At 45.6% G+C, this 25,441-nt stretch overlaps 2 protein-coding genes across 5 annotated transcripts; one reads left to right on the top strand and one right to left on the bottom strand.

The window, feature by feature from the left end:
- LOC115529270 (major histocompatibility complex class I-related gene protein) lies at positions 1-24,419 on the bottom strand. Of its 4 annotated transcripts, none has more exons than XM_030337872.1 (8): positions 24,245-24,419; positions 22,791-23,060; positions 18,842-19,120; positions 3,165-3,464; positions 1,902-2,000; positions 1,624-1,650; positions 946-1,013; positions 1-707 (listed from the first exon to the last, which is right to left on the bottom strand). In XM_030337872.1, the coding sequence occupies exons 1-8, from the start codon at positions 24,297-24,299 to the stop codon at positions 696-698; spliced, it is 1,110 nt and encodes a 369-aa protein (XP_030193732.1). In that variant the 5' UTR covers positions 24,300-24,419; the 3' UTR covers positions 1-695. The 4 variants fall into 4 exon arrangements, with proteins under 4 accessions (XP_030193732.1, XP_030193730.1, XP_030193733.1 ...); XM_030337870.1 differs by having other exon boundaries at positions 3,138-3,464; XM_030337873.1 differs by lacking the exon at positions 3,165-3,464 and adding an exon at positions 16,176-16,475 and having other exon boundaries at positions 24,245-24,418.
- LOC115529278 (la-related protein 7-like) lies at positions 5,718-8,631 on the top strand. Its single transcript, XM_030337889.1, has 3 exons — positions 5,718-6,035; positions 7,800-7,959; positions 8,144-8,631. Exons 1-3 carry the CDS (start codon positions 5,937-5,939, stop codon positions 8,155-8,157), a joined length of 273 nt encoding a protein of 90 aa, XP_030193749.1. The 5' UTR covers positions 5,718-5,936; the 3' UTR covers positions 8,158-8,631.
- Positions 24,420-25,441: the final 1,022 nt, after the last annotated feature.

A 25,441-nucleotide genomic window follows, 5' to 3' on the forward strand; every position in this document is an offset into this window, starting at 1 on the left:
TATTTTTTAATTCAACTTCATATTATTTTAAAATCAATTAGTTCATATTTGTCAATTTAATCCTAAGGATTTACCTATAACCTAACAACCTTTAATAATAAACATAACCTCTAAACAAAGTATGTATACCTAACCTAACGATAGGTATATTAAATATATAGGCCAAAATAATTTTTATGCATTTTATTGACAGAATAACCCAAGTATACTATCCAATTCCCCAAAGAACACAGAAAATACAACAAAGAGAATTAAGGCTAAAGCGGCCTAGCACGATTGTGGTAGCCTATAACAATGCAGTTCTCAAGCTAGCAGAAGGCTCAAATAATATATTTTAATGAAACAAATTAAATTAATCGATTATTGTATTGAAACTTGACAAAATCTCACCGTCCAAAATCTTGATTCAGAATCTTTGAACAACTTAAATATTACTAAACAATATAACATAATTAAAAGGTTTACGTGAAGCAGCAGAGTTAATCAAATCTATCACAAATAGAGATGTAATTGATTTACACTTCTTACAGATTGATGATTGTTATCAAAATAGAGTCAAGTATGAATATTGTAATTTAGCAAATGCAGACTCTGCAGTTAGCTGAAGACCACAGCCTGATTGTAAGGATTATAAATGAACCGCGATCCACTCCATCCTGGTTTAGGAAGCTGAACGTGAGAAGCCTCTTCATGATTTAACTTTGAACCTAAACAGCAAGGAAGCACAAGTCAGGATTAAACATTAAACACACTATCACTGTGATGATGTACTGTTAACATATTACTGCGATGAAGTACCGTTATAAAATGAATGTTAATCTATTACTGTCATGAAGCACTGTTCATATATTAGTATTACTATCGCTGTGAAGAAGTAGGCTGCTAATAAATATAACTGTAAATATATTACTCAGAATAAGTATTGTAAATTGATGAAATACTGACTGTGGTCAGAGGTTGGGCCTCAGGAGCCAGCTTCTGCCCCTCAGTGTTCTCAGAGCTGGTGTCAGAACCTGGGAAGTAGCAGAATGGGAGGAGGTGAATGACTGACCTAGATGTACCTAGCTCTATAGAGCTGTATGGTCCAGTGAGCTAGATGTATCTAGATCTATAGAGTGGTGTAGTCCAGTGAGCAAGATGTATCTAGATCTATAGAGCTGTATAGTCCAGTGAGCTAGATGTTTCTAGATCTATAGAGCGGTGTAGTCCAGTGAGCTAGATGTATCTAGATCTATAGCTGTATAGTCCAGTGAGCTAGATGTATCTAGATCTATAGAGCTGTATAGTCCAGTGAGCTAGATGTATCTAGATCTATAGAGTGGTGTAGTCCAGTGAGCTAGATGTATCTAGATCTATAGAGCTGTATAGTCCAGTGAGCTAGATGTATCTAGATCTACAGAGCTGTATAGTCCAGTGAGCTAAATGTATCTAGATCTATAGAGCTGTATAGTCCAGTGAGCTAGATGTATCTAGATCTATAGATCTATATAGTCCAGTGAGCTAGATGTATCTAGATCTATAGAGCTGTATAGTCAGGTGAGCTAGACAAGTCACCAAGATCTCTATGTTGGTAGTGGCGTTAATCATAAGAGCAGAACTGCAGTAAAAACACATTTTACTCACCAACTGGTTTGTGACGCTTGTCTGAATCTAAGGATCAAGAGAAATGATTAGTGTTGTAACCGTGGTGAATATCCTCATGTTATTAGACTTTCATATTCTTAATGCCACAAAATCTCTATGGACACGGCATTGGAGGAGGTTTATCATTCAGAAGTGGAGGTTTATACAACCAGACCACCAATGTGTGAAGACAACCAATCAGAGTCCAGGAAGGGGACAGGAAGTAGGAGCAGGTGGAGATCAGGTGTCAGTCCTCCTGGAGAGTTTGATTCACTCACCGTTCCTCTTACGGTACAGAAAGACTCCAACAACAGCAGCAACAACAACAGCAAGAACAGCAACTCCAGTGAGGATGAAAGCAAGGTTGTGATTGCCCTCTGAAAGAAAATCAAGAAAATAAAATCAGGTGTATAATAATAGATGATCCCTCCATCATTGAACCACATGTCTATGGCCACGTGATGCTACAATCAATACTAACACAGCAAACCTTTGACCCTGAACTCATTTACCCACAATCCATCGTGTTCTGCTGCACTGAGCTAATCCGGAGAGCTGTGTGTTTACCCAGTAGCTTCAGCAGTGTCCAGGTAGACCCAGGCACTCTAGGAATACTCAAATCTCCTAACTTTTATGCCTCAGTTTGTGAGTGTTGTGTGTGTTAGTGAGTGAGAGGTTGCGGTTGCACAGCTCAGGCTGCCGGACGGCGCTGCAAGGAACTTTTATAAACGCAATATTGATATCCCGCAGTAATCAGCCCGGCGGCCCCGGAACGTTAACGGCCCACCGGGAAGTGTGTGTGTGTGTGTGTGTGGGGGTGTGTGTGTGTGTGTGTGGGCGGGCGGGCGCTATTCGATTGCCTGGTCAACATGTACGGTAATATTCATGCTGGTTTCAATAATACATTTGATAACATTTCCCATCTTTGCTGAACAACAGTTTTGTTCGAAAGTTCAGTGATTGAAACAAATACAATCCCGGGCTGTAGAAGTTTTACGGTACCACTGTCATGCACCTACCCGATGTCAGGTGGACCGGGTTGAATTCACTGCGGGTCTCTCTTCTTATATCCATCTTACCAAAGATATTGTATTACTGTCCTTCTCAACACTCTCTGATCTCACTAAAAGGCTGGCAGCACGAAACAGCAATATCGACGATATGCGCTGTGCAGAGAAGAAAGAATCCTGACGTTGAATTTGCAACATTTTGCAACAAATAATTCTAAATCTGCCCATATATGGACACGTCAGAAATTTCCGGTTTTCACTGTCTACAATGTTGCATCTGCGTCTGCTGGTAATGCAACCACAAAGAAGTAAACTCTACGGGGCTATTTTCATCATTATTATGTTTTTTTATTTTATATTTGACGGCACAGCGATCCGGGGCTATTCCCAAAAGACCCGGGGCTATAGCCTCGAATGCCCCGGTCTACCGACGCGCCTGGGTAGAGGCTCCTGGCAGAGGTTGGGATGGGGTCAGGTGGAAGTGGTGAGACATGTGTTCCCAACCTCCATCCCCTCCAACACCAGTCTTACCCCGGTTGGTCCTGATGTGGGCGGGGTCCAGGGGGGTGGGGATGTCCTCGATGCCTTTCAGCTGGACCACACACTCGTACCTCCGCCAGTCCTCCTGTGGGACGGCCGTGAGGTCCAGGTCCACGCTGACCTGGAAGGTCCCGTCGTGGTTGGGGAGGACCTCCCCGGGGTCCACCTGCTCATGGAGCTCCTGGCCGTCTCTCCTCCAGAACACCACCACCCTGTTAGGGAAGAAGCCTGTAGCATGGCACACCACTGGGGAGGAGGGGCTCCTCTGGAGCAGAGACACCCGCGGACGCTCTGGAGAGAGAGGGGGGGGGGGGGGGGGGGGGGAGAGAGAGGGGGGGGGAGAGAGAGAGAGAGAGAGAGAGAGAGAGAGAGAGAGAGAGAGAGAGAGAGAGAGAGAGAGAGAGAGAGAGAGAGAGAGAGAGAGAGAGAGAGAGAGAGAGAGAGAGAGAGAGAGAGAGAGAGAGAGAGAGAGAGAATTTTATAATGTAAAGCACGTGTTCTTGTCATGTTAGTCTCGTTTGTTTATTATATATCAGATGTCTTATGCTGACGGAGAGGGAGAGGGGATGGGAGAGGGATAGAGGGGTTGGGAGAGGGGGGGAGGGAGGGAGAGAGAGAACAGGGACTCAGAGACATGAGTCTGTCAACGCCCACCAGGTCATGTGACTCTACCTGTTCTCTGCAGAGTGCTCTTCCCGTAGGCCAGGACCTTCTTCAGCCAATCAACACACACCTTGGTGTAGTAGTGCTTCTCCTCTTCCATTAAAGCTCTATTCTGTTCCCATTTGTGTTTGGTGGTGAGAGCCTGATGCACTGGAGCGACCCAGGTCATGGTCTTCAGGTCCAACGATATGAAGTCCTCTCCATCATAACCATACTGCTGATAACCCTCAGTAGTTCCATCCTCATCATCCCACTCACAACCATACATCATCTGAACAATGTGGGCACCTGAGAGAGAGAGAGAGAGAGAGAGAGAGAGAGAGAGAGAGAGAGAGAGAGAGAGAGAGAGAGAGAGAGAGAGAGAGAGAGAGAGAGAGAGAGAGAGAGAGAGAGAGAGAGAGAGAGAGAGAGAGAGAGAGAGAGATCATGTCAGACAAACTAATGCTGTTCTTTGAGCATGAAGTCATTAACTGTTGAGGTGAAGCTCTGCAGAAACTCTAAAGGACGTGAGACCACAAAGACTACAAATAGGAGTCTCTTCAGAACACACGTCTTTAAGTGATGGAGTCACCACACACCTGGATAATGTAGAATGGTTAACAGGATAATAATTAGTTTAAAATGATACTGGACTAATTAATGAGTCTCAAACTACACCACCCTCCACTGCACTACACCACCCTACACCACCCTACAGCCCCTACACCGCCCTAGAGCCCCTACACCACCCTACAACACCCTACAGCCCCTACACCACCCTACACCACCCTACACCCCCTACACCACTCTACACCCCCTACAGCCCTTACACCACCCTACAGCCCCTACACCACCCTACAGCCCCTACACCACCCTACACCACCCTACACCACCCTACAGCCCCTACACCACCCTACAGCCCCTACACCGCCCTACAGCCCCTACACCGCCCTAGAGCCCCCTACACCACCCTACAGCCCCTACACCGCCCTAGAGCCCCTACAACACCCTACAGCCCCTACACCACCCTACACCACCCTACACCCCCTACACCACTCTACACCCCCTACAGCCCTTACACCACCCTACAGCCCCTACACCCCCTACACCACCCTACAGCCCCTACACCACCCTACAGCCCCTACACCACCCTACACCACCCTACACCACCCTACACCACCCTACAGCCCCTACACCGCCCTACAGCCCCTACACCGCCCTACAGCCCCTACACCACCCTACACCCCCCTACACCACCCTCCACCCCCTACAGCCCCCTACAGCCCCTACACCACCCTCCACCCCCTACAGCCCCCTACACCCCCTACAGCCCCTACACCCCCTACACCAACCTACAGCCCCTACATCACCCTACACCACCCTCCACCCCCTACAGCCCCTACACCACCCTACAGCCCCTACACCACCCTACACCCCCTACAGCCCCTACACCACCCTACACCACCCAACACCCCCTACACCACCCTACAGCCCCTACACCACCCTACACCCCCTACAGCCCCCTACATGTGACAAGATATACACAGTTTTGGTCCTCTTTTACCAGGAAACAACGGAGATGTGGTGGAGTGTGTGTGTTTGTGTGTGTGTGTGTTGCAAGTTGCCCAAAATATTCCCTTTGGTCAAATCCGACATAAGTGATTCTCACTGTCGGTGACAACCTGATTGAAATCAATACGATAAGAATGCATGGATCGACAGAGCGCTTGTTGTGGTCCAACTTCGGTAAACTGTAGTTCCACGCTAGAGACGCTGGTCAGCGATACGCGCCGTCGCGCAATGACGTCGTTTAGGAAAAGTGGAGTTGAAATCATTTTTAACAGTGCTGTCTTTTCCTGTGTTCGAAAGGAAGCACCTATTCATCTCTCCTTGACCCGATGCCGTTTTCCACAAAGGTTAAGTAAAGGAGGCATAAAGTTTAGGAGATTTGACTATTCGTAGAGAACTTCCTGCTCTATAAACAGCTTGTGATTCACACACAGGCCTTCTTATTCCAAGTTTGTATACCAGTTTCAAACTATACTGGGCGGACTGGTCTGCCCATCTCATATGATTCGTTAGTTTAACTTTGTGACAAAAGCGCATTTCTGAAAGGTTGAGATGTTTTCAACCAGAAGCTGGGAGCGGCCGCACAGAAGGAAAGCAGACGCTGGAACAAGACGCTGGAACAAGACGCTTTTTGGACACAGACCATTACAGGTCAAACTCATTGGACGCCATTTAGTGTGTTGGCAGTTTAGGAGAATGTCGCTGGTGATGGTGTTGTCTCTTCACCCTGCCTGCTCGGCTGCTCCACCTGGGATACACAACACAATACAATGATCTTAATTAATCTCAATTGTAAAAATCAACATGTTTAATAATACTGCTTCTTTCTCATTACCCCACGTATTAAGACAATAGGCCTACCTACAGGTCTAGACAAAAACTCATGTCACTCAACCAAGGGCGTAGGAACCGGGGGGGACGGAGGGGACGTGTCCCCTCCAATTTTCGAGACAGGCGCATTTGTCCCCCCCAAAAATTATACCGCAAAATATATATATATTTTTTTTATATTTTACTCGCTTTTATTTTGAAAGCGCAACACAGCGTCTTGTCACCTGCCCCATGTATGGCAGCGCGTAGGGTTGGGGGCGGTTGGAAGTTATAAGGACTTCAGGCTGGAAACGCCTTCGAATCGCTGCCTAGAAGAATAGTTGCCTGCTTTCCATCGGGGACGTAAGCGCCGCTGTCACCGCTGCTGATCGCTGCCAGCCTGCAACTCTAATCGCGTGATCTCGTGATCTCGCGTGAATACGGTTGTCTCGCAAGACAGCCATAAGCTGCCGCATCCCATCAACGGCTCAGACTGTTTGAGATGCGGGTGTCTGCAGCTAACGCAACAGGTTAGAGCTGTTAAAATGAAAAGACGGCAGTAGAATAGCAGAGAAGTTTTAGTGTCCTCCGCAGGCTCAAAACCTGGCTCCGGTCCACAATGTCTCAAAACAGACTCAACCATGTTGCTGTCTGTCATGTCCATCAGGATAGACTTGACTTACTGACAAGAAGTCAATTTGCAAGCATTTCGTGGCTGCAAATGACAGGAGAAGAAAACATTTTGTCTCTTTTGCCTAGGCCATAGTTTTTCAACCTTTTGTGTGTCACGGCACGTTTGACACTGTTGGATAACACTACAGTGCTATCTAGCTTTTATTTGTATCAGTTCTACACACTAATTTATATTTATCAGTTCATTACATCCATTCTAATGTCGTTTTCGTTTGCCTTCACACACCAATCAGTTAGTGGAAATGTTCGAATAATATCACATAGGCCTACTCGAGATTAAAAACAAGTTACATTTACGTTTACATTTAGGGCATTTAGCAGCCGCTTTTATCCAAAGCTACTTACAATTACAAGTACATTTGTCACAAGAAGTGCATCAATATATCGCTGTCGGTACAGAAAGGATGTTGATAGAACCATTGGTTCTATCAACAAATACATTTGTGAATGTTTTGCAGTGTAGTTCATTTATGACATATTTCTCTTCGAACCATCAATGAATCTGTCAGGTTTCCGATATGTGTCCCCTCCAATGTTAAACACGTTCCTACGCCCCTGCACTCAACACATTGATGGAGCAAACAGCAAATCCAAAGTAACCAGAGCTCCTGACATCGCCACGCTACCACCACTTTACAGAGAGGCTGGGCCTGCAGTCACCACACACTGAGCAGACGGCGCTGCCATAGTGAAAACAAATGTATATATATTTTTTATAGATTCTTTTTTTTTGTAACATGCTGAAAACAGTGTGTGGACGGCGTCCCCCCGTGTGCCCCCCCCACTACAGCCCTGGTAACGACTGATCATTCTCAATTCTTAGATACATTTTTAATGAACTGTAATAAATGTTCGCTCCAGCCACATGCACCGTGATTCCATCCCAGTGTCTGTCTTTTCTTATTTCTACAGGACGCCCTCTCTACAATATCTACGGTGGCCTGCGTGGACACACTGGAGGGAGACAGTGAAGGACACATCCGCTTCAAGACCCCCGAGGAAGCCCAGGCCGTCGTCAACGACCGCTCGGCCGTCACCAAGGAACACGGCTGGACGCTGGATCTGCTCTCCGGTGAGAACCGCTTCCTTAGAGATATAAAGATCTATCGGTTCCTTCAAAGACTCATCACTTGCATTACATTTAGGGCATTTAGCAGACGCTTTTATCCAAAACTACTTACAATAAGTACATTTGTAAGTAATAAGTACTCGCATGTTTATGTTTTGGCGTTGATGTTTTTTTGTAATTTCTTTAGGTGATCATGAGTAAAGGTATTGGCAGAAGATTTTGGTGGACCGCCAAGTGAAGTTGAAAGAAACGAGGAACAGAAAAGGTGGGAGAAAAATACAAATATGAACTCCATGTCTGGTTGGAAATACATGCAGGGGATATCTCCTTTAACACTCTCTATTGTTGTTGTGTGTGGGTTATACGGTGGGCAATGGGATTGTACGGTGGGCAAATGGGATTCACCAATATGGCGGCTTGGAATGTGCGTTTTCTTAAAGGGGTACATCCAGCAAAAGTCTAGGTGGACACGCCCACTTGTGATGTCACTTAGTGATGGGTCGTTTGCGACCGAATCAGTTTGAAGGAACGACTCTTTAACAAGAACGAACCGACTTGATTCCACGTTTCAGTTCTCTCTTGTTCGTCTCTATAGTTCGTTCTCCCAGACTCGACTCCCACTCACTGACTCGCTGTTCACAAAAAAAAAGTATAGCAATAAACGTCAAACATCAGTTGTCTTATTTCGGCAGTGACTGGTTTATTAAAAAGTGTATTTAAATACGTTCTTTGAACTTATTTTAACAGTTAGTGCAAGTTGTGCCATTATGTGCATTTTAAGAATAATTCTTAATGTCAGCTTAAACACAATATTTGAATAGTTTGGTGTTAATAATTTAAAAAAAAAATGACAATGTTCATTAGTGTGGTCTATAATACAAACTGTTTTCTTTCTTCTACAACACAGTGCAGTTGAAACATCATTTTATTTGACCTTTGCACCCCGTCGTGTGAGGAGGTCTAAACACGGGGTCAAAGGTCAGCAGCTGCAGTGACCCCCTAAGCTGGTTCATTACTTATTGCATCAGCAGAGCGGCGGTCCCTGAGCCTGACCTCCATGACCCCACCGTGACCCCTCGACCTCCTCCTCCGCCCGACGGCGACGCCTCCTCGTCCGGGCCGCGCCCCGCCCCGGCCACGCCCCTCTCCGCGGGCGCCGTCCTGTACACCCCCCCCCCCCCGGGGTCCCCCGAGTGGAACCTGAACCCCGGGGGGGGGGGGGTGGCGGCGCCGTCCCTCACGGGGCCCCGTGGGGCCGTGAAGCTGGCCCTGTAGACGGAGGCCTTCTCCATGGGGGGCCCGGTGTTCAGGGGCCGGGGGCGGGGCTTACAGCTCAGCGAGCGCTGGGCCGCCTTGGGCGTGTACGAGGCGGCGCGCCGTGGTGGTCCGGGCGTGGTGGTTTCTGTCGTGTTGTTTTCGGCCTACAACAAAAGCCATGGAGGCAAATTGTGTTTGGGGGCTAAACGCAATAGGCTGCCTGTTGGACCCCCCATCCCACTCCGGACCGCCTCGGGTGCGTTCGGGAAAGCCCCCTAACCGTCCCTGGGAGGGGGACCCCTCATCCGCGTTCCTCACACTGGACACTTTGGACTGTTTATTTGTGAGGAATTAGTCTCCAAATATGTAATATCATAACAAGTCTGTAAGGGTGCCAACATGTGCTACTAGGAACAGGGTTAGCTTCAGGGTGCTTAGGGTTAGCGTCAGTACTGACATCCCCCAGAGGGGGCGGTGTTGAGGGGCTCATCACTGCTAAGTATCAGCAGCTGAGTGGGCGAGGGGGGCTCAGAGTTTGAGGCTGAGCGGAGAGTCCCTGGGTCAGCAGGTGAGATTCGGTGAGTGAAAGTAACCCGATGGACAAACGCTGCTGGGCGTCTTCGAGGAGAGGACCTTTTGTATTCGTATGTACACGGTGGAGTTGAAAGGCTGGACTTAAGGCGCGGGCGGGTCGCCTGGAGACGAGGCGCCGGTGCGGCGGGACACGGAGCGGTTGGCCTACGGCGGCTGAGGACTTGTGGTGAGTACCGCTCTGTTCTTTGGGAAAAGGTCGCTGAGTCAGGATCGCTTGTCATTCACTTTAATTGGTGAAGGTTTGGTATGATATCTGTGAAGCTAAAGGAGGGGGATTGTATCGGCACGCCTGGAGGCTTAGCTTCTCTAGGCTCCAAGGACGTATGTGGCCTGTCAGTATGAGTGTGTGAATGTATGTCACAATTCCCTCCTTGGTCATCACAGATGACCTTTCTACAAGCCATATAAAAGTATAAAATGTATAAAAGTATAGTCACATGGAATACACAGTGGGCTGCAAGCCTCACTCAACAACAAAGCAGTAGACATACATCACCAAGTCAATCAATCATCACTAAATCAGTGGTCAAAAAATAATTTTGTCATCCATCATCAATCATAGATTCAAAAAGGAACACATATCAGCTCAATCATAGAAAACACATCAAATAATTGTTACTATGTGTGACACAAAGTGTTACACTTTCAGCATGCATTGAAAGGAAACACCAAGAAAATAAGTGACATAAGAATACATTTTAGATTAAAAAAGTCCCTTCAGATATGCATAGATTTTGAATGATTCAGGTGATCTTCTTGTATTGGTGCGCTGTATGTATGTTTGGGGTTTTGGACATTGTTGTAGTCGTTGCTCCTGTTTGCTGTCATCAGGTGCTGTCGTTTATGAGTCCAATGTTCGTCCCTTTCTTGCACGACCACATGTGAGCCTCCTCCTGGCGTCCAATCGTCAACTCGCCCGTACCAGAAGTTAGGAACATGTTCCCAACCGTCCAACCGGATCAGCTCGGGGCCCCTCTGGTGAATCCTCGTCTGTGTTCACGGGTTCACACTTGATCTCCATGTAAGCTTGGATGGCACTTGGTGCTCCTGGAGTGCTCACCGCAAACAGGTTCCCCATCGTTCGGTGAAAGCGTCATTATTCCCAAGTTCTCTGCCATCTCTAATCTGAGGGACTGTAACCCTGCCAGCGTCCTGGCCACCAACCCATCCGGAGCTGTGTTGTTGGGGATAAAAGTACCACATGTCGTCCCTATCATCCACACACCCCTCCTCGCTCTGCCAATAACATGTCCACGGCTCATCTAATTGTTCTGATAGTCCTTTTACTGCGCCCGTGGTAAAATTCACAATCCGTTGTTGATTATCTATAATTGATCCAATCAACATTTCTGTTAATGGTGAACCTTCAGAACAGAACAGATTCAAACCCTGCCGCTATTTGATTGCATGGTGTGGCTGTTGCTCCTGGCGCGGCCGGGTCTGGTCCTGGGTAGTTAGTGGCTCCAGGCGTGTCTGCATCTGGCTCCTCTGGCTCTGGAACTTTGTGTTTCTCTTGTTGGAATATAAACTCATGTATGGCAGTTTCTTAATTCTGTTTCTAATTGCTCTGATTGAAGCCCCTTATGGGCCCTGAAATGTAGGTGAAGGCATGGGTCGACCTGTAAGCATTTCATGTGGGGTTAGATGAGTCATTCTGTTAGCTTGCATGTGATAACTCGATAGTGCTACTGGTAGTGCATCTACACAAGTCAATTGAGTCAAAAGTTTGATTTATTTTCACTACTTTCCTCCTTGCGCATGGCCAATGCAATGCAGATTAAATGATAAGCTTAGTTTGATTAAATAAAGAATGATTAAATAATTTCATCGGTTATGATCTTCATTTGATCTTACTGCATATCACTTATTTTAGTTTACTGTAAACATATTTGTTGTAGTTGGAATTTAAATATTATGTTTGTTTTGTGAGGCTTGTGGTGGCGGATATAGTTTTGGTTTGGTTCCTTTAATCAATGAATACATTTATGACGTCATCAAAAAGGAATCCAGCCTGCACGAGCACACGCACGCACACATTCAGAAGAAGATTGATCTGTGTTGCTTGCCAAATATGGAAACTGGAGCTAATCTCAATTGTAAAAATCAACTTGTTTAACAATGCTGCATCTTTCTCATTACCCCACATATTAAAACAATAGGCCTACCTACAGGTCTAGACCAACAATCATGTCACTCAACACATTTATGGCGTAAATCCAAAATAAACAAAGTTGTTAACATCGCCGACCAACCACCACTTTACAGAGAGGCTGGGCCTGTTGTCACCACACACTGAGCAGACGGTCCCCCCCCCCCCCAACTACGCCCCTGCTATGGGACCACAGCCGCCATTCGGCGGTTCTTTTGACGTCAGGAGACAAGATGGAGGCCGTGTTGTGGCAGTTTGTACAGTTGGTGTTGTGGTGCTGCAGCTACCGGGGCTTTCCACAGCCAACACTCAGCACACCATGTGACCCAGGCAGCCAATCAGGTCGCCCAGGCAGACTGTCTCCAAACCGGTCAGATCAGTCCTGGGCCTTATGTTGCATTAACATCGCTGGGAATTATGGGGAAAACATTTTCGCGACATCGGAAAGTTCTCGTGAACGACACTTCAAGACCCTCTTATGATTCTACTTCTGTTCGGCAACTGGGGCCAGATTTTGATAACAGTTGCCCAGTTGGTGACATATGGTTTACTAGTGACGCATATGACCATGGCGGAACATGAACGTTTTACTTAATATAAAATAGCCTAATCAACAATTATATCAATACTATTGATTGACGTCGTAACCGTCTGTTGGCATCGAGCACTGGTAAACCATCTCTAGATGAGGGCATGTGTAGCCTTTCATACAGTGGCAATACAATGTGCTTCTCATAAAGAAAAGCAAAAGGATAGTAGGTGGTAGGCTACAAGGAAATAAAGACCTTCGAACTTGAAACTGATCCTACTAAGTTCTGATTAGTTCTGATTTTTTTTGTATCTAGCAAAAAAAAAACTGCTGTTAAGATCTTTTAGATTCCCAACGCAGAGCACGTGCACGGTCGCTGTCGGGAACACGTGTCAGCGTGAGCGTCATCAGTGGCGAGCCGTCGCGTTATCACCAGGACCGTGAACGCACCTTAAATCACTCGGCAGCCATCTTGGTCCTACACGATAGCTGGGCGGGGAACTGAATAAGGATTTGTAAATTCCATTATTTGATCTGCAGAAAGATTATATCTCTGTTTTCATGATGTTGAAGCTAACTACATTTAGTATAGGCCTAATTGTGTTCATATTGAATATCATAGGATATTATCAAATACTGAATAAATGAAAGGCTAAATACCTATCTAAATAACCTAAAATCATAATTGCCATTCAATGTTTTTGTGAACGTATATGTAACACATCGCTTCGCATATTTTTCTAACTTTAGATAATAATTCAGCATAATTATTCTTTGTATTTTTTAATTCAACTTCACATTATTTTAAAATCAATTAGTTCATATTTGTCCTAACGATAAGTATATTAAATATATATATAGGCTAAAACAATTTTTATGTATTTTATTGACAGAATAACCCAAGTATACTATCCAATTCCCCAAAGAACACAGAAAATACAACAAAGAGATTTAAGGCTAAAGCGGCCTAGCACGATTGTGGTAGCCTATAACAATGCAGTTCTCAAGCTACCAGAAGGCTCAAATAATATATTTTAATGAAACACATTAAATTAATCGATTATTGTATTGAAACTTGACAAAATCTCACTGTCCAAAATCTTGATTCAGAATCTTTGAACATTATTTGAAACTTAAATATTACTAAACAATATAACATAATTAAAAGGTTTTAACGTGAAGCAGCAGAGTTAATCAAATCTATCACAAATAGAAATGTAATTGATTTACACTTCTTACAGATTGATGATTGTTATCAAAATAGAGTCAAGTATGAATATTGTAATTTAGCAAATGCAGACCCTGCAGTTAGATGAAGTCCCAAGCCTGATTGTTAGGATTATAAATGAACAGCGATGCACTCCATCCTGGTTTAGGAAGCTGAACGTGAGAAGCCTCTTCATGATTTAACTTTGACCCTAAACACCAAGGAAGCACAAGTCAGCATTAAACATTAACCACACTATCACTGTGATGATGTACTGTTAACATATTACTGTACCGTTAAAATATGAATGTTAATCTATTACTGTCATGAAGTACTGTTCATATATTAGTATTACTATCGCTGTGAAGAAGTAGGCTGCTAATAAATATAACTGTAAATATATTACTCAGAATAAGTATTGTAAATTGATGAAATACTGACTGTGGTCAGAGGTTGGGCCTCAGGAGCCAGCTTCTGCCCCTCAGTGTTCTCAGAGCTGGTGTCAGAACCTGGGAAGTAGCAGAATGGGAGGAGGTGAATGACTGACCTAGATGTACCTAGCTCTATAGAGCTGTATAGTCCAGTTAGCTAGATGTATCTAGATCTATAGAGCTGTATAGTCCAGTGAGCTAGATGTATCTAGATCTATAGAGTTATATAGTCCAGTGAGCTAGATGTATCTAGATCTATAGAGCTGTATAGTCCAGTGAGCTAGATGTATCTAGATCTATAGAGCTGTATGGTCCAGTGAGCTAGATGTATCTAGATCTATAGAGCTGTATAGTCCAGTGAGCTAGACAAGTCACCAAGATCTCTATGTTGGTAGTGGCGTTAATCATAAGAGCAGAACTGCAGTAAAAACACATTTTACTCACCAACTGGTTTGTGACGCTTGTCTGAATCTAAGGATCAAGAGAAATGATTAGTGTTGTAACCTCATGAATATCCTCATGTTATTAGACTTTCATATTCTTAATGCCACAACATCTCTATGGACACGACATTGGAGGAGGTTCATCATTCAGAGGTGGAGGTTTATACAACCAGACCACCAGTGTGTGAAGACAACCAATCAGAGTCCAGGAAGGGGACAGGAAGTAGGAGCAGGTGGAGATCAGGTGTCAGTCCTCCTGGAGAGTTTGATTCACTCACCGTTCCTCTTCTGGTACAGAAAGATTCCAACAACAGCAGCAACAACAACAGCAAGAACAGCAACACCAGTGAGGATGAAAGCAAGGATGTGACTGCCCTCTGAAAGAAAATCAAGAAAATAAAATCAGGTGTGTAATAATAGATGATCCCTCCATCATTGAACTGCACATGTCTATGGTCACGTGATGCTACAATCAAAACTAACACAGCCTCAGTGTAACTATTCCTCTAGAACCTGTTCTGGAGCTCAGGGTCACTCAGGGACTGATCTGAGCTTAGCCCCATTCATAGAACTCATTTACCCACAATCCACCTTGTTCTGCTGCACTGAGCTAATCCGGAGTGCTGTGTGTTTACCCAGTAGCTTCAGCAGTGTCCAGGTAGACCCAGGCACTCTAGGAATACTCAAATCTCATAACTTTTATGCCTACGTTGACAGTTTGTGAGTGTTGCGTGTGTTAGTGAGTGAGAGGTTGCGGTTGCACAGCTCAGGCTGCCGGACGGCGCTGCAAGAAACTTTTATAAACGCAATATTGATATCCCGCAGTAATCAGCCCGGCGGCCCCGGAACGTTAACGGCCCACCGGGGGGGGGGGGTGGGTGTGTGTGTGTGTGTGTGTGTGTGTGTGTGTGGGCGGGCGCTATTCGATTGCCTGGTCAACATTGCCTGGTCATCATGCTGGTTTCAATAATACATTTGATAACATTTCCCATCTTTGCTGAACAACAGTTTTGTTCGAAAGTTCAGTGATTGAAACAAATAAATCCCGGGCTGTAGAAGTTTTACGGTACCACTGTCTTGCACCTACCCGATGTCAGGTGGACCGGGTTGAATTCACTGCGGGTCTCACTTCTTATATCCATCTTACCAAAGATATTGTATTACTGTCCTTCTCAACACTCTCTGATCTCACTAAAAGGCTGGCAGCACGAAACAGCAATATCGACGATATGCGCTGTGCAGAGAAGAAAGAATCCTGACGTTGAATTTGCAACATTTTGCAACAAATAATTCTAAATCTGCCCATAGATGGACACGTCAGAAATTTCCGGTTTTCAATGGCTACAATGTTGCATCTGCGTCTGCTGGTAATGCAACCACAAAGAAGTAAACTCTACGGGGCTATTTTCATCATTATTATGTTTTTTTATTTAATTTTTGACGGCACAGTGATCCGGGGCTATTCCCAAAAGATCCGGGGCTATAGCCTCGAATGCCCCGGTCTACCGACGCGCCTGGGTAGAGGCCCCTGGCAGAGGTTGGGATGAGGTCAGGTGGAGGTGGTGAGACATGTGTTCCCCACATCCATCCCCTCCAACACCAGTCTTACCCCGGTTGGTCCTGATGTGGGCGGGGTCCAGGGGGGTGGAGATGTCCTCGATGCCTTTCAGCTGGACCACACACTCGTACCTCCGCCAGTCCTCCTGTGGGACGGCCGTGAGGTCCAGGTCCACGCTGACCTGGAAGGTCCCGTCGTGGTTGGGGAGGACCTCCCCGGGGTCCACCTGCTCATGGAGCTCCTGGCCGTCTCTCCTCCAGAACACCACCACCCTGTTAGGGAAGAAGCCTGTAGCATGGCACACCACTGGGGAGGAGGGGCTCCTCTGGAGAAGAGACACCCGCGGACGCTCTGGAGAGAGAGAGAGAGAGAGAGAGAGAGAGAGAGAGAGAGAGAGAGAGAGAGAGAGAGAGAGAGAGAGAGAGAGAGAGAGAGAGAGAGAGAGAGAGAGAGAGAGAGAGAGAGAGAGAGAGAGAGAGAGAGAGAGAGAGAGAGAGAGAGAGAGAGAGAGAGAGAGAGAGATACCAATCTCATTCCTTTGCTACATAGAAAATCTCAACCCTAGCCCTCGCTGTTGCGCGTTCACGCGCCGTGGAGTCATGTCCCAATACTGTTTAAATGTAGCTTAAGGGGTAGGGGGGAGGGCTAACATCCCCTCAAAATTGAGATTTTCGATGGGCACCCTCAAAGCGATTCAGTTCTGACTTGCTCCCACAATACTTTGCGAGAAAACGGAAAATCAAGAAATATCCTAGGCAAGATGGAGGACGAAAAGATGCGACAGGATTGGAAAAACACAAATGTAAGTATTTTCTCTGTAATTAACTAGTAATTATTTTTATTAATTATACTCTGCAGCCCGGCCGCGGGCTTCGAAGCCCGGCCAAGGACTCTCGGAAGATTGCGAAAGTCTGTGGCCGATTTTCGCGGAAGATCGCGAAACTCCCCGGCCGACTTTCGCAGGCCGCCCGACCCCGGTTCTCGGCCGGGATGCATGCCCGATCACGGGCTCTGCATCCCGTCCGTCGACCGGGCTGCAGACCGGGCTGCAGACCGGGCTGCAGACCGGGCTGGATATCATGTCGTATGATATCCAGATCTTCCATGTTCTAGTGACTCCAGGTTAAAAATAAGCTTTACTATACTAATATATTAGATTAGATTAGATTAGATTAGGCTTTATTGATCCTTTTGGGATGACTCCCTCAAGGAAATTGATTGTCCAGTAGCTTACAGAAAGAAACACAACACAATATTAAATTATATACAATATAAGATAAACAATACACTCTAAGATAACTATAAAAAGTAAAATAAAAAGTAAACAGTAAACAATAATTATAATATAATATAAGATAAACAATAAACTCTTAACTAACTATAAAAAGTAAACAAAAAACAGTAAACAGTAAACAATAAACTCTTATCTAATATAGAAAGTAATTTTAGTAATATTATTAGTTATTAATTATTAATATTCTATAAGTGATATTATATATACTAACATATATATTATATTAGTAATATTGTATAAGTATTATTATACTAATATATTATATTATATTAGTAATATTACATGGTTAATCAATGTATTTTTTGGCAGTACTATATTGTGTACATAGCTATTATATATTGTACATAACATATGGCCATATCAACCAGTTCTGGCATATAATTTCTGTTTCCTTCTTATTCGTTTTCTTTCAGGACTTCGTTGAGTCCACTGCCACCAGCCCCCCCACCTCTCCCTCATGCTCCTCCACCCCAGGCACCTCTTCCACCACCCCAGACTTCCAAGAGGAGAGTGCCAGGGGGCAGGCGAGGCATGAGGAGAGCGAGGCAAAGTTGGCGGAATGGTGGAGAAGATGTGATTCTCCACCATTCTCTCAAAAGCTGAGAGAGAGTGTGTGTGTGTGTGTGTGTGTGTGTGTGTGTGTGTGTGTGTGTGTGTGTGTGTGTGTGTGTGTGTGTGTGTGTGTGTGTGTGTGTGTGTGTGTGTGTGTGTGTGTGTGTGTGTGTGTTTTTAGGTGTGCGTGTGTGTGTATTTTTAGATGCGTGTGTTTGTATTTTTAGATGTGTGGTTCAGTGTTTCTTATTTAAATAAAGTGTTTCTTCTAAAGTGTTCTTGTTCTTAACCGATTATTATCTAAGGGTGCACTCACTAGGCCATCTGGCCGTGGCCGTGGCCGTTTTAGCACCTAACCGTGCTCAAATCTGCCAGTGTGAGTGTGGCCAGTCTGGCTAATACCACCTTTAACAGTATTATTATTTTTTAACCCTTTATTTAAACATGCCAATTACAAAATATAAATACCATTTCAGGTTAAACATCTTTACAATGGGTCTTGCTCGTTGCCCGAGACAATGGCAGCCAGTCTGTCTCTTGTAACATTACCAGGGGTCTGGTTATCTGCTAGGGGGCACGGGGAGGCTATGATGACGTCACAGGGTAGGGTTGTCCCATTTGGTAGGGGGCCGTTAAGGGGTAGCAATGAGGGGTAGCAATGAGATTGAGCAATGAGGGTTAGGGTTGAGATGTAGGGTTGAGACAGAGCAATAAAACAGGTGTGTTTTTTAGGACTTCAAATATTTTGGTCGGGGGGGGGGGGGGAGAGAGAGAGAGAGAGAGAGAGAGAGATAGAGGGGGGGGAGAGAGAGAGAGAACAGGGACTCGGGGACATGAGTCCGTCAACGCCCACCAGGTCATGTGACTCTACCTGTTCTCTGCAGAGCGCTCTTCCCATAGGCCAGGTACTTCTTCAGCCAATCAACACACTCCTTGGCGTAGTAGTTCTTCAACTCTTGATTCCAACCTCTTAACCCTTCCCATTTGTGTTTGGTGGTGAGAGCCTGATGCACTGGAGCGACCCAGGTCAGGGTCTTCAGGTCCAACGATATGAAGTCTTCTCCATCATAACCATACTGGTTATAACCCTCAGTAGTACCATCCTCATCATCCCACTCACAACCAAACATCTTCTGATATACGTGGACACCTGAGAGAGAGAGAGAGAGAGAGAGAGAGAGAGAGAGAGAGAGAGAGAGAGAGAGAGAGAGAGAGAGAGAGAGAGAGAGAGAGAGAGAGAGAGAGAGAGAGAGAGAGAGAGAGAGAGAGAGAGAGAGAGAGAGAGAGAGAGAGAGAGAGAGAGAGAGAGAGAGAGAGAGAATCATTAACTGTCGGGGTGAAGCTCTGCAGAAACTCTAAAGAACATGAGACTACAAACAGGAGCCTCTTCAGAACACACGTCTTTATGTGATGGAGTCACCACACACCTGGATAATGTAGAATGGTTAACAGGATAATAATTAGTTTAAAATGATACTGGACTAATTAATGAGTCTCAAACTACACCACCCTACAGACCCTACACCACCCTCCACCACCCTATACCCCCTACAGCCCCTACACCACCCTACAGCCCCTACTCCACCCTACAGCCCCTACACCACCCTACACACCCTACAGCCCCTACACCACCCTACACACCCTACAGCCCCTACACCACCCTACACCACCCTACACCCCCTACACCACCCTACACCCCCTACTCCACCCTACAGCCCCTACACCACCCTACACCCCCCTACACCCCCTACACGCCCCTACAGCCCCTACACCCCCCTACAGCCCCTACACCACCCTACAGCCCCTACACCACCCTACAGCCCCTACACCACCCTACAGCCCCTACACCAACCTACACCCCCTACACCACCCTACAGCCCCTACACCACCCTACAGCCCCTACGCCCCCCTACACCACCCTAAACACCCTACACCACCCTACACCACCCTACACCCCCTACACCACCCTACACCCCCTACACCACCCTACAGCCCCTACACCACCCTACACCCCCTACACCACCCTACACCACCCTACAGCCCCTACACCACCCTACAGCCCCTACACCACCCTACACCCCCTACACCCCCTACACCACCCTACAGCCCCTACACCACCCTACACCCCCTACACCACCCTACACCACCCTACACCCCCTACACCACCCTACAGCCCCTACCCGTGGATATATAGAGGAGGCTTCCCTCAGCAGTTCAGAGGTTATCTTTAACGGATCACCAGACAGTCCCAATCACCTCCAGGGTTAAAGACATGTCTGCTGAACTGTAGGAAGACGCGTTACTGATCTGGAGGAAAACGTACGGCACCAGGAAACTGCTGCACTGAAAGGAGCATCGCTGTTCAGAGGAGCTGAGGGTAGGGACAGGGACCCCTCTGAATCAGGAGGACTGAAGACGGGCTACTGTGCCCTGGTCATTCAATACATTCGAACACAGATGAGATGTTTGTGTGTGCGTAAAAAAACACAAAAAAAAAACATAAAGGGAACACTTAAACAACACAATGTAACTCCAAGTCAATCACGCTTCTGTGAAATCTAACTGTCCACTTAGGAAGCAACACTGATTGACAATCAATTCAACATGCTGTTGTGCAACTGGAATAGACAACAGGTGGAAATGATAGGCAATTAGCAAGACACCCCCAATAAAGGAGTGGTTCTGCAGGTGGTGACCACAGACCACCTCTCAGTTCCTATGCTTTCTGGCTGATGTTTTGGTCACTTTTGAATGCTGGCGGTGCTTTCACTCTAGTGGTAGCATGAGACGGAGTCTACAACCCACACAAGTGGCTCAGATAGTGCAGCTCATCCAGGATGGCACATCAATACGAGCTGTGGCAAGAAGGTTTGCTGTGTCTGTCAGCGTAGTGTCCAGAGCATGGAGGCGCTACCAGGAGACAGGCCAGTACATCAGGAGACGTGGAGGAGGCCGTAGGAGGGCAACAACCCAGCAGCAGGACCGCTACCTCCACCTTTGTGCAAGGAGGAACAGGAGGAGCACTGCCAGAGCCCTGCAAAATGACCTCCAGCAGGCCACAAATGTGCATGTGTCTGCTCAAACGGTCAGAAACAAACTCCATGAGGGTGGTATGAGGGCCCGACGTCCACAGGTGGGGGTTGTGCTTACAACGCCCAACACCGTGCAGGACGTTTGGCATTTGCCAGAGAACACCAAGATTGGCAAATTCGCCACTGGCGCCCTGTGCTCTTCACAGATGAAAGCAGGTTCACACTGAGCACATGTGACAGACGCGACAGAGTCTGGAGACGCCGTGGAGAACGTTCTAGTGCCTACAACATCCTCCAGCATGACCGGTTTGGCGGTGGGTCAGTAATGGTGTGGGGTGGCATTTCTTAGTGTTCCCTTTATTTTTTTGAGCAGAGTATATATATATGTGTGTGTGTGTTGTGTGTGTGTGTGTGTGTGTGTGTGTGTGTGTGTGTGTGTGTATATATATATATATATATATATATATACGTACTTCTGGACATGTGTGTGTGTGTGGGTGTGTTCGTATTGGGGAATGAAGAACCAACGGAGTGCAACAAATATTCTGTTTAGAAACACGGCAGCACAGCAGCACCACCTGCTGGTTACGTGCCGGTATTTGCAGCCGGTAGACCCGCGAAACGTGTCCTTGATTAAAGAAGATGTGACTTTATTAATCACTCCGGGGGCATTTTATAATATTAGTACACGTTCACTGCTTTAACTAAATGTCATGTAACATTTTTTGTGCATTTAATTTTATTTGTATTTTGGAGTTGGCCATTTTGTCCTTTTGAATACAATATTTTAGAATAATTTTCATTAATTTTGATGAGACATATCTAGCAGTAGATTATACTGTGATTATATAATATTCATTTAATATTTGGATTTTGGACACAAGAACCCACATAGCAGGCCTTGGTCTTGTCAATTAATAAACACATTTTTCTACACAGAGTACTTCTACACTGAGTACTACACACAAAGCAGGCCTTGGTCTCATCAATTAATAAACACATTTTTCTACACAGAGTACTTCTACACTGAGTACTACCACACTGCACTTCTACACTGAGTACTACTACGCTGAGTGCTGCTACTCTGAGTACTGCTACACTGCTTAGACCAGGGGTCACCAACCTTTTTGAACCTGAGAACTACTTCATGGGCACTGAGTCATACGAAGGGGACCCAGTTCTATATACTCTTCTGAAATAACAAATTTGCTCAGTTTGCCTTTAGTTATATATTACTTGTAATGATTATTGATTAATGATACTCATCTATGTGAAGACATTTTGATTAAATCAAGACTTAAAAAAGGTGGGAAAGAGTTGTTCAGGAATGAGTAGTGCTGTTTTCAGAACCGGCCTGCGGGCGCCTCATGTGGTCCTTGGGGGCGCCCTGGTGCCCGCGGGCACGGTGTTGGTGACCCCTGGCTTAGAACCTACATGAATACGAGTGTGTGGGGGTGTGTGTGTGTGTGTGTGTGTGTGTGTGTGTGTGTGTGTGTGTGTGGGGGTGGGGGTGGGGGTGTGTGTGTGTGTGTGTGTGTGTGGGGGTGGGGGTGGGTGTGGGGGTGTGGGTGGGTGGGTGTGTGTGGGGGTGTGTGGGTGTGTGTGGGTGGGTGTGTGGGTGGGTGGGTGTGTGTGGGGGTGGGGGTGGGTGTGGGGGTGTGTGGGTGTGTGTGTGTGGGGGTGGGGGTGTGTGGGGGTGTGTGTGTTTAGGGGTGTGGTTAAACTTTATTCTGGGGTTAAATGATGGCTATCTCCATGTGAGAGGTCAGACATTAGATATAAACGTACCTCCTGTCTGGTTAAAGCGCCTCTTCAGAATCCCCATGCTGGCTTTGAAGACCTGCTGGTGACCCTTCCTCCTTTCAGTTTCCCTCTCCAGGTAGTCGGGGTCTTTGTCTCTGTTGGCCTGGTCCACCCAGTCCTGTTTGGGTATGAGTCTCTGGGTGTTGCTGTCATAGTACTCAACCTGAACCTCATCCACCATCTCAACAGTCACAAACTCTGGGAAGGTTGAGAGTCCAGACGACGCCGTGTCGAATAACCGCCGAGAGTGGATCACTGTAGACAGACAGACAGACAGACAGACAGGTTAATACAGTACATCACTGTAGTTTGTTTCCCCCAGTAAATGTCTCAGTCAAGGTGGTCAAGGAGCGGGGGGGGGCTCCGTTTCAATTCCATTCAAAAAGCTTTATGGCACGACCATTGTTCAGTATTACTGATGCATTATTGATCTTTATTTTTTACACCTGACTGAAGTATGTTTTCTTTCCCTACGAGAGTTTTCTACTTTGTTAATGCATAATAATGAAAAAATATTTATAATAAAAAAAAGAAGCTTTTTTTCTTTATATACATTGGTAGTCAAGGCGGGGCCCTATTGTTGTTAAGCGGCCGCCTTAACAACACAGTACTGGGGGAAACACTGGGTTAATACAGTACATCACTCTAGACGGACGGACAGGTTAATACAGTACAGGACAGTCAGAGAGACAGACAGGTTAATACTATCCATTATATAATAATAAACGATTATTTAAATAACTATTCCAATGTTTTTATAATTATAAGTATATTGGTGAATTTCTGTATTCAATGACGGCATTTTAACTATCTTCAGATTGCTATCATTGGAATGATAATAATTAATATAACAAAATAATTATTATATTTCATAATATATTGATAGCAACGATAATAATTATATTGTTGCGTCGTGTGTGTGTGTGTGTGTGTGTGTGTGTGTGTGTGTGTGTGTGTGTGTGTGTGTGTGTGTGTGTGTGTGTGTGTGTGTGTGTGTGTGTGTGTGTGTGTGTGTTTGTTGTTTACGCGCGCGCGCGATGATTCTCCAAGAAAGTTAATAATAAGATTGTTAAGAGTGGTAATATAATACTTAGGAGTACACTTAAAGTACACATTAGTAGACTAAAAGTACACATTGGATTCCCTCCTAACTGAAGTTTAATGTTTGGATCTGATAATAGATTTTACATTAAGGAACGACGTCATCAACCCAGTGCGTTGGTTTCGTTTTCACAGTTGAACCCAAAATAAATGCTCTTATATTAGTTTAAATATTCATTGTAAAAGATGAATTATGCTGTGGATTAATTGAATTTATTAGAGAGGATAATCAAATGCTTTTCAACCAAATTAGGGAATCTAAGCGTCGTCTCTTCAGCAACCAGAAACGAAACTTTGGAAAGATCATTTCGAAAATTTAAAACTGTAATCAGTCTTACCTGAGGACACATCGTGACCAAAGACCAACAGCAGCAGCCCTATTAGCGCCTTCATATCGATGTAATCAGAAGAATAGCACGATGCGATTATCCACAGAGAGGCGAATCCGACTCCAGCATCAGACGGACTGACCAGGAAACCTGCGAACAAGAGACGGCGCGAGAGGGAGAGGCTGGTCTGGACCAATAGGAATTCAATACGGCTTTGACGTCATTAGTTACCAGGAGAACCTAAAGTGAAACTAACTTAAAAACACACACACACGCACACGCGCACGCACGCACGCGCACTGTAACTGCGATCAAGTTTCATGTAACCCTGAAATAATTATTCTTACAATATCATGTTCATCTTCACTTATAAATAATGGCCAGAGAAATATAATGTTTAGACATACCTTATGTTCATCATAATGTTGAACTATATCTATCCTCATCTATATGATGTTTATATATTTACAGTTCAGCTAAATGTGTATCGAGTGTACGTGCGTAGAATGATAGTTGTGTGAGTGTGTGCGTGTATGTGTGTGTGTATTTGTGTGTGTATTTTGTCCGTCAGCATAAGACATCTGATATCAGGACGCTAGTGGAGGAAGATCATTAGAAATATGAACTCTAGTCACAGCAACGCTGGTCAGGGCCCCGTTTCCCGATAACGATGGATCTTCGCTCGTACGATCATTCTCCCGATGGATCTTGCGATCCATCGTCAATTTCTTTGGAGCGTTTCCCGAAACTCCTCTTAACGTGAACGCGCATTCGCTGCACTCACGACGTCGTAGGATTGTAACTGTCTACTGACACGGTGCTGAAATGGGCTCCGTAGGAGGGGGAGACGCAGGAATGTCGCAGAAAAATTGTGTTAAAAAGGGTTAAAATATATCCCCATCAAGGACAACAGCAGAGTAGCCTACAAAAAAAATAGACTGCAATTATATGAATGCTAAAGACATTAAAACACAATTGATTAGGCTTAAACTGACATACATCAGTCCTAATCCTGAATGCACTGTGCGTTTCACGGCATTTTCCCCCCTGAAATAATTCCTCTTCACACCTGTGAATAACCCGGGAGACGTCCATGATGAGGAATACAACGAAGCCCACCGTCTGGCCCGGTGCATCGTTGAGCGCACGATCGGGAGGTGGAAGTTGCGCTTTAGATGCCTTCACAAGTCAGGCGGAGGGCTCCAG

Source organism: Gadus morhua, chromosome 17, assembly GCF_902167405.1.
Source record: "Gadus morhua chromosome 17, gadMor3.0, whole genome shotgun sequence".
Lineage (NCBI taxonomy): Eukaryota > Metazoa > Chordata > Actinopteri > Gadiformes > Gadidae > Gadus > Gadus morhua.